Source organism: Vitis riparia, chromosome 17 (assembly GCF_004353265.1).
Source record: "Vitis riparia cultivar Riparia Gloire de Montpellier isolate 1030 chromosome 17, EGFV_Vit.rip_1.0, whole genome shotgun sequence".
Taxonomy (NCBI): domain Eukaryota; kingdom Viridiplantae; phylum Streptophyta; class Magnoliopsida; order Vitales; family Vitaceae; genus Vitis; species Vitis riparia.
This window is the reverse complement of record NC_048447.1, coordinates 13,913,460-13,928,948: the sequence shown is the minus strand read 5'-3', so window position 1 is coordinate 13,928,948 and position 15,489 is coordinate 13,913,460. Positions and strand designations below refer to the sequence as shown.

The 15,489-nt window shown below is 32.2% G+C and overlaps 1 protein-coding gene across 1 annotated transcript; it reads left to right on the top strand.

Annotated features, from left to right (window-relative positions):
• Positions 1–8,065: 8,065 nt before the first annotated feature.
• On the top strand, positions 8,066–15,406 carry LOC117904550 (ABC transporter B family member 25-like). The gene is made up of 17 exons (XM_034817222.1): positions 8,066–8,322; positions 9,064–9,135; positions 9,226–9,261; positions 9,343–9,417; positions 9,544–9,668; positions 10,068–10,167; positions 10,328–10,499; positions 10,591–10,709; positions 11,457–11,567; positions 11,668–11,812; positions 11,974–12,106; positions 13,639–13,714; positions 13,815–13,880; positions 14,031–14,138; positions 14,323–14,430; positions 14,511–14,708; positions 14,834–15,406. The coding sequence occupies exons 1-17, from the start codon at positions 8,275–8,277 to the stop codon at positions 15,035–15,037; spliced, it is 1,896 nt and encodes a 631-aa protein (XP_034673113.1). The 5' UTR covers positions 8,066–8,274; the 3' UTR covers positions 15,038–15,406.
• Positions 15,407–15,489: the final 83 nt, after the last annotated feature.

The window sequence follows — 15,489 nt, the reverse complement described above, 5'->3', positions numbered from 1 at the left end:
ATGATAAAACAACTACTTTTTGTTTTTTTAATGACCAAAAAAGCCTCTCAAACCAAGATTAAGAGTTTTGACGGTGTTTAAAAAAAAAAAAGAAACCCCTTTTTATTTTAAAAACTGTTTTTGAAGAAAAATAAAATGTTTAGCAAAATTTAAGAAACACTTTTAAAAAATTGAAAAATCACTTGTAATGTCGAAAAAATCACTTATAATGTTTTTTGAAAAAAAAAAAAATACTTAATAGGTGATTCTCCTAAAAACACTTCCACTAAAAAAAATACTTTGAGTAGAAACACTACGAAACACACTCTAAATGCATAACTTGAAGTACTTTTTTGCTTCTCTGCATCACCTGCACAATCGCTATTTGTATATTCAACAAGCTGAACCTTGTTACCATATGTATAAAAATCACTATCATTTGGTGTGCCTTTAATGTATAGTAAGATATGCTCTGTTACTTGCAAGTGAGATTGGCATGGAGACTCTATAAATTTGCTTACAAGTTCAATTTCAAATATAGTATCTAGTCTCATGGAGGTAAAAAAAAACTGCAAACTTTCAATCATTCTTCTAAAATTTGTAGGATTAATAGACTCATCTTAGTTATCTTTTCCTAATTTCAATCTTTTATCAAATGAAGTTAGAGTAGTATTACATTATTCCATTTTAATTTTTTTTAAGAATTTGCCTATTTTTCTAAAAAATGAAGAAACGTTTATCTACTTAAATTACTTCAATCCTATTAAAAAAACAAGACATTAATCTCATATTCGTCATCTCAAACTAACCAATTATCACTTCTTTGGATTCTGCAAGCATTTTCAAATTATTACCAATGATAATTAAATCATCCACATACAATAACACAATAAGAATATCACCTTACAAATTGGATTTGACATATAAAATGTGTTCATAAGGACATATTTAAAATTCATTCTTAATGAAATAGGTTTCAATACATTGAAGGGAAAAACTCGGAACTCTCCGTTTCTCAAGCCCGAATCAGGTTAGGAACATGCATAATTATCCTAGGCTTTTTTTAAATCATATGCACAACGGAAAATTAACATTTTTATACTTTAAGGCTACGTTTGGTTAGCGGGATAAGATATGATAGGATATGATATGTATATTCAAGGATATCATATCACATTGGATAAGATATGCACGTCCTAGGATATGATATCCTTGAATATACATATCCTATAAACATGATATTTTAAAGTAGCATATCCAATGAGATATGCTATATTATATTTATATTTAATTTATGAAATAAATAAAAAATAATATGAAATATATATTATTTTCAATGTTTAAAATAAAAAATATATTACATTCAAATATTTTTTATTTAAAAAAATGAAAATATTGTTATGTTTAATAATATTCATGATTAAAATATTTAAACTTTACAAATAATTTTTTTATATTATGTTATTTAATATATAAAAATAATTTATTTATCATATATTAATATTTTGTAAATATTTTTTTAGTTTTTCTTTTTTAATCATAAATTTAATTTATAATAAAAAATATTTTGTAAACCGAGTAGATTAAAAAAAAATTGATAAAAAAATGAATTTTTGATACATGAGATATGTGTATCTCATATTTTACCATGGGATTAACGTATCTCATGTGAAAGAGATAAAAAAAAGAGAGTAAATAATATATCCCACCACTTATCCTATCTTATGTTTGGTTAAATATAGGATAGGATAAGTGATGGAATAACTTATCCTATCCCATTATTAGTTAAACATGAGATATGATATAATATCATATCTCTTATCCTATCCCATTGTATATCCGACCAACCAAACATGACCTAAAAGGATTCATAAAGTGCTAATGAAAACCATACCTCAAATTCAGATGTTTCCAAATCAAATTCACATGGTGAAGATGAAGATCGAAATCGTAGAAGTCTCATAAACCCGAAGTCTTCTATCCCTTCCGATTTGAGGAAAAAATTGTGGAGGCTATGGATTTCTATCTCTCTAGATGGTGGAAGACAAAAGTTATGAAAACCTTAATCCCTGTGGGGTATTTATAGGGTTCCTAAGTGGGCTTAAGTGACTTGAGCCCACATAGGCTTGGGTCACTTAATGTAGCCCAAATGAGTTTTAATTGATTAATTAACTTAATAGGGCTTATTAATTAATCAATTAGCTTAATTCAGAAACCTTGTTCACTTGCCCATATGTAACCTTACATAATTACCAAAATGCCCTTATGCACAAAAGTGAACCTGGAGTCGATCCGACCCTCATAATCCATGCCAACAAGATATATGAGTTTAGAACGGGGACCATTGAGACTTATAGGAATACTGGCTCCCTCAAAATCCAATTATAAAGTTGATTCAACATCTTACTATAGAGAATCAACAAAACTCTAGTATCCTATGTAAATAACAACGAGACACCAAGTGCTCAAGCTCGTGATCTATTATCCATTATGTTCAATCTCCTTATGAACTAATGTTCGTAATCTAATAAAGTGAAAACTATCAACCTTTTAAGACTACCTCTACTCTCCTTGAGTTATAGATCATCCTATTGTATGTTCAATTAACATATCTTAACTCTCAAAGAGCTTATGTCAAGTTCCACTTAAGGAACTATTATGACTATAATTTTCATGAACACACCTATTTAGGATCACCCAATGGGACACACTGTCTCAATCCCAAGAGATATCATGATGCTTCTATTAAGAATATCTATTGCTATCAATTTCCATCAATAATGACCCAATCCATAGGGAATATATGATCAGCTTATGACTTCACTCGTAGGTCAAAGTCATTGTTAACTTTAACACAATCTCAATATTTTCTCAAGATTGAAAGACAACACAATGAAGCAGCTTGATAAGGTCATGACTCATGATTACTTGATAGTCTTAAGTCATGATTCATCATAGGTCCTATCCAATATGTAACCATACATACTAGTGCACTCACTATGAGAAACTCATCCCGATAGCCAAGACAGTCATCCCTCCAATTAGGAGGTGGTGCACTATAACATCTAATGAGTTGCCTAGACCCATGAACCGATTGTGAACAAGTCATTTATTTGCAAGGAGCTCATGACTTAGATTTTTTGTACAATTCCTAATGTACCTAAGTCACGTATAATGCAAAAGATGTAGGCAAGAATACTCATAAAGTATATTACATTAAATAATGATAGAATTTGGAACATCATTAAATAAATAATGAATTCCAAATTTATTAAATCAGTTCATGTTTTTAAGGGTTCTATCCTAACAATGTGTATACCATGCTATTAGTGTATGCTTCAATCCATATAAGAGTTTTTTTTTAAAAAAATAATAATAATTATTATTATTATTATTATTATTTTATTTTTACTTATAGACCTTTTCTACTTTCCCTTTTGTCACATATCTTTGAGGCTATACAATATAAATGTCTTTTTGTAATTCATCATTCAAGAAAGTTGATTTTATATTCATTTGAGAAATTTTCCAATTGTTTTTGTGCAGCAAGAGAGATAATCATACAAACAATGTTAAATCTAGCAATAGATGCAAATACGTTAAAATAATCAATACATGATTTTTACTTATAACCTTTTGCCATTAATCTTGCCTTGAAGTGATTGACTTCATCATTTGTCTTGTACTTGGTTTTGTATACCCATTTGATACAAATGACATTTTAGAATTAGGGAGATTAGTAAATTCTTATATATTATTTTTCTCAATTGTACGAATTTCTTCATTCATAACTTTAAGTCAACAATCATCTTAAACAACTTCCTCATAACTTGATGGATCACAATCTATAAATAAAACAAAATTTATTAACTTTTCGTTTATTGGATCACTGTCATCGTCAACCACATAATCTTACAAGTGTGCAAGTAAGATGTGTTGACGTTGTGGACGTCTTGTTGACTCTACAAGATATTGAGTTATAATTGGTGCACTAGTAGGTTGCATACTTTAATATTTTCTTTGCTCTTCAAGATCAATGCAAGCATTCGATGACCATTTTTTATTATAATACCAATCTCATTGTTTGCTCATAAAAAATCACACCATGTTGACAATAACGTTTTTAATTTATGGATTGTATAATTTATATTTTTTGTTATTTAGCTATAACTGATGAAAATGCACTTTTCACCTTTATTACCAAGTTTTTACTATAATACATCAGACACATGAGCATATGTTATGCACTCAAACACCCTTAGATAGCCAATGTTAAGCTTCTTATGACTCTAAGCTCCTTGTAAGGTCTTTCCATAAACACTTTTAGTGTCTCACCTATTTAATAAATAAATTGCACAAGAGATTGCTTTGACCCAAAAAATTTTAAGCAACAATTTTAAGCGCAACATGCATAGAAATCCTTTTCCTATAGGAAAAATAAAACAATTAATAAATTTTTCCTCCTTGCATTTTTTTTATTATTATGGAGTGTACCTTATAGTGAATTGGTGCTCAATACCACATTTTTTCAAAAAATTATCACAAACGGTATATTTTGTACCCTTATTTGTTATCAAAATTTTAATAATATGTCCATTTTATTTTTTCATATAAGTATTAACATTTTTTTTTATTTTCACATGCATTTGCTTTCTTCTTCAAAAATAAACTTTTGCCTTCCAACTAAAACCATTAATAAAAGTGATGAAATATATGTGATGTCCATTTGAGGGAACTTTCAATGAACGTAGATTCAAATGAATCAACTCAATAGTCTTCCTAACTCTTTATGATTTTCTTGCAGGAAAGTGATCTCTATGAATTTTTCCTAAAACATATGTTTAAAAAAAACTTTATTTGGAGAATTAATAAAAGGTAACCTAAGAACCATATTCTTTTCGGTAAGTAGTTTTGGACTTCCAAAATTTAAATGTCTAAAACATAAGTGTCGTAACCAATTTTTATCATCAATTATAGAATTAAAGCAAAATAAAATTTCACAATTAATATTTAACAAAAATAAACGATTTTGTGTTATATTTATCTTTTATATTAGCCCTTTCTTGTCATCACTAATGGTACAAATGCCTTAATAGATCTGCATATCACGTTATTTTTTTGAAAGTTGTTCCATACTCAATAAATTTTGATGAAGACTTGAAATATTTAACACATTAGAGATAACATTTTGGGATTCATCTTTCAATTTAATGGAAGTCTTATCTCTGTCCTTAACTAATACTGTTATGTAATTCCTAAATTTACCTCTTAATTAAAAGCTTCATCCAACTCGGAAACATATCTTTCCTACCACATATATGATTACTACAACCTATATGCAAAAAATCATATACTATTGTTTTCATTCATTCTTCATAGCACTACAGATTAATAATAAAGTCTCTTATTTTCACCTTTACCTTCTATAGTATCAGTTTGAAAATTCATCTCATTCAATCTCCTAGCCCTATATTTTAATTTGTAATGACCATATTTTTGCAATTATAACATTGGATATGAGAATTATTATTTCTTTGAATTGAAGTATCACATCTTCACCTTTTTTTACCCTATTTTAAATTCTTTGTCATCCATTTTGCCAATTATGACATTTCTTGTTGGACGCAAAATTATTTTGGGACTCCTCTTTTCTTTTTCTTTTTTTATGACTTAGCTTTGCATTACTTCTCCCACCTCAATATTGGACCTTTCATCTAAGCCTTGATCACGGGCTTGCAAAGAACCCATCACTTCATCCAACATCATGGTACTAAGATCTTTCGATTCTTCAATAGTTGTTACCTTGTGTACTTAAATTGCACGGTTAAGGCTTAAAGAAATTTTTACATAACTTGGAGATCTAAAATGATTTTGTCATTAGTTTATAATAACAAAAGTATATAATGATGAATTATGTTATTAGTTAAGAAATTGATAAATAATAGTAATCAGGGTTTTAAATTTTGTTTGGTTCATAAGAAAATGTTAGAAACTTTCCAAATTAAATTTCATAAATGATTATTCTTTTATTTATATGTGGTACATATTTGGATATATAGATTGATGATTGAAATATTTGATTATTAAGATTAATTCATTAATTTATAGACAATTAATTTGGGGAATTAAGAACATCAAATCTTACTATTCGTTTGAATATACTTCTTGATTTCTATTTTTAAAATCATAAAATAGTAGTAACTTTTATATGATATACAATAATTTTTATATATTTACATTAAAAAACTAATAGTTTTAAAACAGATTTAAAAAAATTAAGATATGACAAAAAAAACTAATACCTCAAATTGATTTTTTTTTTCAAAAATAGTTTTTAAAGACATAAATTAAGTCTATGCCCATTGTATAAATGAAAGTCAACTCTTTGGCAGCCCAATGTTTTGAAAACCCCAACCACAGAGCCCAACAATCCAAATGGAAAATACGCAAAAAATTTAGGTAAATCCTAATGCAAAATCCATTAAGTTTGTTTATTTTTATAGGCAAAAAGTTGGGGGCCTCAAACCAGCCCCATTGATGGTAACATCGGCCCAGTTCAGTTGTGAAAGATTGGGCCCTTAGTATCTACGAAGAAATGGACCAAGGGGGAAAGGGAAAAACCGAAGTGAAAGAATCCGATTACCTTTTTGGGGAAACCCGCCTTGAGAAGATATACTTAAGGTAAAGGCTTGCTTCAAGTTTTGTAATTTAAGGCATTATAAACCCAAGTTTGGTCCAACTTGAACTCATTTTTTTTTTATTTAACCCCGTAAATGTTGTTAATCTTGTAAACGCATTTTAAAACCCTAAAGGACCCTTTAAGTTTAAAGTAGATAATATTAATATGATTGAATGTGAGTCATTACAAAGTTATTAATACTATATATGTATGAACTCTTTTTAATCTTGTAAACACATTTTAAAATCGTGAAGGTCTCGTCAAATATAAAATGGATAATATCTATATGATTGGATAAAGATCGTTATAAGTAATATCATAATCGATTCCTAACTCAGTTGTAGGGGTTTATTTGGCTTCATAAAGAATGTCTGTTTGTTTAATCTCATGAGACATAATAACAATGTTGTGTTTGTAAAAAAGAGTATTTATAATGTTCTACATCGGATATTTGAGAAAGTTTATAACACTATATATATATATATATATATATATATATATATATATATATATATATATATTTATATTAAATTTAATTTTGTTAATTAATTATTTTGTATTTAAAATATTTAAAAATAATTAAAAGAAAAAAATTGTGAAAGATGAAATAGTGAAAAATTTTGAAATTAAAAAGATTTTATGAAGCCAGTGCATTAAAAAATAAATAAATCATATAATATAATTAATGGCCACATGTCAATGTTCTTATTTTTTTATTTTTGGTTAAAAAAAGACAATCATGATAAGCTCTTTGAACTTATCACATAAAAGTTAAAAAAAAGACTTATGGTAGTCCACGGATTATTTCTTGGAGATAGTGCATGCAAGATTAGTGTTAGGTAAGATCACATGATGATTCTTTAATTTTTTTCTAGGTTGGGGTACCAGTGCAGTAGGCATATGGACAGGGTTGAACTCCATTGAAATGCCGTGGAAGGTGATGTAACCTCTACATCATCAAAGTTGGGTGGTAGCAAATAAATGAAAATGGGTTTTTGTCTTGTTCAATTGGACGACACAGCCCAAGGCCCCAGACCCAATTCACGGGTAACCTACACATAAATAAATAAATAACCCAAGCCCTGAAAGATTAAGGCACATGCCACTGCTGGACCCACCACTCCTAAACTATCCGCCTTCCCTCATACCACAACCACCCATGCTTCATTCCATTTACAACTATTTCTCTTAACAATTTTCTTGTGATTCAGATATTATATCTGAAAGACCCATTAATATACACAATCGTCTTTTTCTTGCATAACAAGTAATTATATAATAAAATATGGGTTGATGACAAGTACATAGACGGTGGACTTATTTTTAGCCTTGTGATGAAGATGGGTCCCATAGTTCCATGAAACTTTTGTATTAGATGAAGAAAGCCACACTGCACATTTGCTCATGCTTGGTCTCTGACTTGAGTGCTTGTGAAAGACGGGTCAATGATAGGATTCATTATGACCTCTCAAATTTCAATTTAAACGACAAAATTTTTTGTGCAAATATTGTCGAGGGAAATAAATAAATAAAAAAACCTCGGGATCATCTATAAAAGACCCATCATCATTTGATTTTTATTGTCTTCTTTTTAGAGGGAGAGTCTGATTTTCAGGATGCATGGCTTGGGCGGTGGTGAGAGGGTTCCTCTTTTGGGTAGAGAAGTAAGCTCTTCAATGACCCATCTGCTGGGTTTTTTTTCACTTTGTATGTCGCATTTCAGTTCTTGGGTTTGTTCAATTTTTTATTTCTTCAATTGCCCATGTGAGTTTTCTATTTTAGTGTTCAGAGTTTTGATATTCATAGGGTTTTGATTATTGGGTTATGTTTAATCTGTATTATTTGAATAAAGCAACCCATGTTTTGATCACATGCCAGAATTTACCTTTTGCTTGAATGCTCTTAGCTGTGTTTTTAGTTTTGCTTGATTTTGGTGGCCTGAGTTGCCCATGCAGGATTTCTTGATGTATTTTCAATTTCCAGTGATGGATTCTTTCAATTGAACTGCTTGAATAAGTCATATATGCATTTGATGCATTTTCAGAATTCCAGTTTGGAGTGATGGATTCTGTTCAATTTGAACTGTTTGAATCAGCCATATAGTCTCTTGTTTGAGTGCTTTTGGATTTATTTTCACCATGTGAGGAAAGATGATTCTTTCAATTGTGTTCACCTTTTCAACTGGGGAATTTGATGGAACAAAGAATTGGGTTGCTTGGTGCTTACCAGTGGTTTGAATTTAAGATATGTAATTGGGTTTGATTTTTGACTTGTCCATTTTGGTATCTTTTCATCTTTTGTAGAGCTATCAAGAATTAAGAAAATTTTCAGTGGTATGTTGTGAATTCAGTTTCTTCCCATTGTAGTCACAATTCTTTAATTATGTTTTCTTTTTTCTTACATAGGGAGGAAGAAAGAGAAATGACACTTTAGTGAATGGTCATTTGACAGACCTCGAGCATGGGGATGCAATACCGGTATTGTAGTTTTTTGGACACAGCAATTACATGTCATTTCTTCATAACTCATGTATCATAGGGTGATAATCTTGTCTCTGGGCTATGCAGGCTGCTAACGTGGGGTTTTGCAGAGTGTTGTCTCTGGTAAGTGGATACTTCTTGGTGTGTTGATCATTGAAATTAGAGCCATATATTGAGATAAGTTCACATCTTGTTGCTCCACAGGCAAAGCCCGATGCAGGAAAACTGGTAGTTGCTACAATTGCTCTGTTGATTGCGTCCACATCAAGTATTCTGATTGTATGTCTATCTTTCTCTCCCTCATTTCAAGTTTTAATAACTCACAAGTCAGATCTGCAGCATTTAATTCAGTCTGAGGCATGATGCATTTGATTTGCAACTCACTCTAAATTGTTTTAACTGTAGCCGAAGTTTGGTGGAAAAATAATAGACATTGTATCAAGGGAGATCATAACACCAGAACAGAAAACTGAAGCTCTGAATGCAGTCAAGAACACTATACTAGAGATCTTCTTAATTGTTATAGTTGGGTATGATCATCTGTTCCTTTTTTCTTTTCTTTGTTCTTTTTTTTTTATGTTTTCTCTTGTTTTGTATTTTTTTTTTCCACTTTATTTATTGATTTATTTATTTGCTTGCTGCTTATCTCTCAGTAAAAGGTTCAATGAGTTGATCCCTCAATATTTCCACTACTACCAGCTTTTCCACTTTCACATAATAACAAATATCATAGTCATTCTTGTAGAGCTCATGTGAACATAAGCCTGGAGACCATAAACCTTGAAAACTGGAAAGTTTCAAGTTATTAAAAATGGATCAGCATCTGATTCCTGAAATTTTAAGCAAGTAGTTCCTTAGCTCCATGGTTACTGGCTTTGATCATTGAGACATATCAAGGGGTTTATTAATCCCTTTTGTCTTCTTTTCAGTTCCATTTGCACAGCACTTCGGGCATGGTTGTTTTCTTCTGCTAGTGAAAGGGTTGTAGCTCGGCTGAGAAAGAACTTATTCAGTCACCTTATTCAGCAAGTAAAGTATTTTGACTTTGCTAATCTCAAGATCTTTTCTCCTATGCTCCATTTGGTCATTGAGTGAACGTATCCTTCTGTTTTCCCATTTGGTTACTGAGTGAACATATTCTTCATGCTTTCCATGTATGTATGCTTATAATGGTTGATAAGTTCTGTAGGAAATAGCCTTCTTTGATATTACTCGGACAGGGGAGCTTCTAAGCAGATTATCTGAAGATACCCAGATCATAAAAAATGCTGCAACTACCAATCTTTCTGAGGCCCTAAGGAATCTATCGACTGCATTTATTGGTCTTGGTTTCATGTTTGCAACATCATGGAAGTTGACATGTGAGAATTTAAGTAGTACAATGTAAATTTATTTATTTCACTGAATAGTCTGGATGCTCATTTTAGTACTCTCTATGTCATTTATATCTAGTGTTGGCTTTGGCTATTGTTCCTGCTATCTCTGTGGCTGTGCGTAAATTTGGCCGTTTTCTTCGAGAACTTTCTCACAAGACTCAAGCTGCAGCTGCATTAGCTGCTTCAATTGCTGAGGTTTGTCCATGCCATTATAAATTTTGATTTTCATGTGTTAGCTTTGAGATGTATGCTCAATATTACTTGACCCCATGATGTTAAACAACTAACCTGACCACAGGAATACTTTTTCTTTAAAGGTATGGGTTTGCTTAAAAGAAGGATTAAGAACATGAATAAATTTGGGTCTGAAATCTTCATGTTCATTTACAGAATGTTCATATGAATTGCTTAGTGACAAGGTATTACAAGAAACATTATAAACTATTCTATGTTTTATTTTGGTTCTTTGGCTTTTGTATGCTGATAGAGAACTCCAGATGTGTGTTCAAAGGCGTTACAAATGTGTGTTGTTATGCATCTGGATTTCCCTGTGAGTGTTTGGTGGCATTCATCTGTCTTTAAAGGCAATATAGGTAACAATTTGGAATTGTTTTATCAGGTCATGCTTAAAATGAAAATTTGATATGACTAGAGATAGATTTAAATACAAAAGGTAATGACTGGTGAGGAAAATGAAAGCTATTTTGCGAAGAAGCTACTTGTTTCATGTTACAAAGATGCCAGGTGCACAACCTATCATGAGTGATATGCTGAAGGCAGAACAAGTATGATGTTTTGTTAAATTTAGGGGTTTTATCATAACTGAATTAATTAATGTACACATGTATTTCTAATAATCCAACTTGAAGTATTGTGTAAAAGGCCGGATATCTATGCTCATTTTAACTGAAAACTGCTTACAGAATATCAATGGTTGTTCAGGAATCCTTTGGTGCTATACGCACAGTGAGATCTTTTGCTCAAGAAGCTTACGAAATTTCACGCTATTCTAGTCAAGTTGAAGAGACATTGAATCTTGGAATTAAACAAGCTGTGAGTTCTCTAATGTAGTTTTTTACTCCCTCCTGTTTGTGAGCTTGTGCGTGCACACATCTTAGTGCAGCTTTTGATATTTACTGCTTTCTCCTATCAGAGAGTTGTTGGACTTTTCTTTGGTGGCCTTAATGCTGCATCCACACTATCAGTCATCGTAGTAGTGATATATGGAGCTAATTTGACGATCAATGGCTCCATGAGCCCTGGTGCTCTTACATCCTTCATTCTTTATAGCCTGACAGGTAATTCCACTTTGTCTTTTGCATTCCAATGCACACAATTTTACTATCTTATCAGTTGTGGCTTCATTGTCATCATTGTGTGAATTTATATTTGATAGTCTGATTTTTGGCTGGCCAAGCTTGTTGTTTAATGAATTTCACTTTTCTCTTTCCATCCCCAGTTGGATCCTCTGTATCTGGACTGTCTGGGTTATACACAGTAGCGATGAAAGCTGCAGGAGCCAGTAGGCGGGTTTTCCAGCTTCTGGATCGTGTCTCATCAATGCCTAAGTCGGGCAACAAATGTCCTTTGGGGTTAGTTCAGTAAAGTTTTTCTTCCTTTTCTAATGTTTTACTACTGCTTGTTTGTTACATGAATGCTACTATTAGAGAAAGTAAGATACTTTGAAATAGAGTGAGGCATGTACTTGATGTATGTGCATGGTATAGGACCCATATTTCACAATTGAACGGCTTATTGGACTGCTCCTACCCTCCACCCCTGCTCTCTAACCTGTGTACATATAGAGGCCAGCCACTGAGAAAACAATCTCCTGACTTGTTGAAGACTTTCATAGAATGTTAAGGTTCAAAGCTATACCATGCATTTATCCAGTTTATTGGACTCCAGTACTTCATAATCATTCATCATAACAAAATAATTCTCAAATTATCCTGCTCCTTAGCGACATGACAGCCTTGTGCTTGTTTTTCTTTTCCTTTCCCCCTTTTTTTTTTCAATTCACTTATAAAATTCTGGGCATATGGAGGGCAGGTCCTACCAAGGTAGTAATAGTTGAGTGGATATGAATTGGCTGAGTTGAATATTCTTGGCTGAGTCATATCTGCCTATCTGGCATAGCCATTGCCAAGATGATTTTGAGACCGATTACCAGATTTTCCAATTACAGCAATGAGTCAGCTGATCCAGCCAAGTCATGACCAAGTTGCTCCATGATATCAAACCCTTACAATCTCCAGAGCCATATTTCCTCCACATTTCCTGATTGCGGATTGTTAAGCCTAATCATCTCAACCAATAGATTCTGGCCTGAAAAATTCTTTCAACCATACACTTGCTATGCGAATCATCTCCATTTCTATATCCATTATAGAACTGACAACAATGATTTTGAGCCTCCACATTGTTCAATGTGGAATTAACTATGCAATTATGTTTTTTTAGTAGAAAAATTATTGTCCTTTGAAATAGTAGAGTTTGGAACTCTTAATATTATCATAGACAAATCTGAACATATTTTTTTATGATTATTTAAACAATGTTGAATGTGGTAGATGTTTTTTTATTAATTTTGAGTTTTGTTACTTTTTTTTTTAAATTTTTTTTTATTTTTTATTTTTTTTATTTTTTTAACTAACATATTAAACTTATTATTTAATATCAATGCTATTGATACTATGAACCATGCATCCAACAGTGATCTAAATGCATTAAAGGAGCCTCATCTAGATGCATTGAAGGAGTGTCATGTTGAGCATAGACGCTCCTAGCTACCATCTTTCTCTTCCCATTGTGCATTATTGTTCTTTCAGTGAAATTTATTTTTGTGATTTTTTTAGAATATCCCCTAAATTTTTGCTGAAATGCAGTTAAAGCCGCTAGTCTTAACTGCTTTCTCTTATTAAGTTTCCAACCCTTATATTTTGTAGCCTCATTAATCCCCTGTTCAACACTATTCCTGTTTCTAAATAGGTCCTCAATCCTTGACTGGTCAATATTTTCATTTTAGTAGGTCACGAAATACAGAATTTACAACTACTTGCAAACATTGAAAAGAAAAATAAAAATCTTAGTTTTCATGACAATAAGGTATCTTTTATTGTAGAGACCAAGATGGAGAAGTAGAGTTAAATGATGTCTGGTTCGCCTATCCATCTCGTCCTGACCATATGGTACTCAAGGTAATAGTCTTACTACTGACTACTTCTCAGTTGTGATGACACATAAAATGACACAATTTTCTGATACAAGCATTGACAACATACATACTGTGAATTTCAGGGAATAACATTAAAACTGCAGCCTGGTTCAAAGATTGCTCTTGTTGGTCCAAGTGGTGGTGGAAAAGTAATAATATTTTCATAAACATTTCTGTGTTTCTGAGTTCATGTTTCTGTCAGTCAATATACAAAAAAAAAGTAACAGAAAAAAAAAATTAGATAGGAGCATTTGCCAGTGTACTTGCTAACTCTAATTATTTGTCTGTGTGTGCTATAGACCACAATAGCAAACTTGATTGAAAGGTTTTATGATCCCATCAAGGGAAGGATTTTACTAAATGGGGTTCCACTGGTGGAAATATCACATGAACATCTACACAGAAAGGTACTGTTGGTCTTAAATACTTCAGTTTGTGCATTAAAAAATTTCGAACTGCAGGCTGTCATAGTGTTGAACAGAGAAACTGAGATGGACAATTTTGAATTATAGTGTGTTGCAAGATCATAATTTATTGTGTATTAATAGTGTTAATGAATATGACTTCGATATTCTGCCCCTATAAATACAGATCAGTATAGTGAGCCAGGAGCCTGTTCTTTTCAACTGCTCCATAGAGGAGAACATTGCATATGGATATGAAGGCAAAGCCAGCAGTGCTGATGTAGAAAATGCAGCTGTAAGATTCAACATCTTTTACCAAGTAGCAATCTCATCCATGTTATACCTTTCGTTCTGATGGTTTTAAGCACTTTGCAGAAAATGGCCAATGCCCATGAGTTCATATCAAAATTTTCTGAAAAATATCAAACCCATGTTGGAGAACGTGGTGTAAGGCTCTCAGGAGGCCAGAAACAGAGAGTAGCAATTGCAAGGGCTCTATTGATGAACCCAAGGGTTCTCCTCCTGGATGAAGCCACAAGTGCTCTGGATGCTGAAAGCGAATACCTGGTGCAGGTGAATTTATCTTTAGTAATTAGCTGTTATCTTTTTCTCGTTTTAAACAGACTCTGGTTCTTGCAAAGCTATTGTTCTTTGTCATATATAATTGACCATCCTCGCATGGTGGATACTTTATATAGGATGCCATGGATTCTTTGATGAAGGGCAGGACTGTTCTAGTCATAGCCCATAGGCTCTCAACTGTCAAGAGTGCAGACACCGTTGCCGTAGTTTCAGATGGTGAGATTGTTGAAAGTGGCACACATGACGAGCTCCTCGACAAGGATGGCATTTACACTGCATTAGTAAGGAGGCAGCTGCAAGGACCAAGAAATGAAGTCTAGTTTTGAACAGCTAATCATGTATGAGCAACATGGAGAAACCATCCAATTCTAGTAAGTTGCTCATTAGCATGGCCATAAAACTCTCAAATTTCCCAGTGGTGTGCCCATCACATTATGTTCAAAAGCTGCAGAAACAGGGCCTACCTTCAATGCATAACTTTATTTGTAGTTCAAAGACATGGAACTGGGTGTAAAACTTTAAATCATCAACACAACACAATGCCCTTTCTGTAACTTGGAAGTGTATTAGTTTTGCACCCATTTGAGCAGGCTCTCATTCTGTCTGGTGGTTAAAAAATTGTAGCTTGCGCCTAGAGATTTTGTTGGATTCTTCATGAACATTTTGAATTTTGACCAATTTCCCTCTCATTTTAAACAACCACTACTGAATCCATTATACAATCGTGTCAAAAAGCTATCCTTGATTCCATTTTTCTCTGGCTGCAATTATC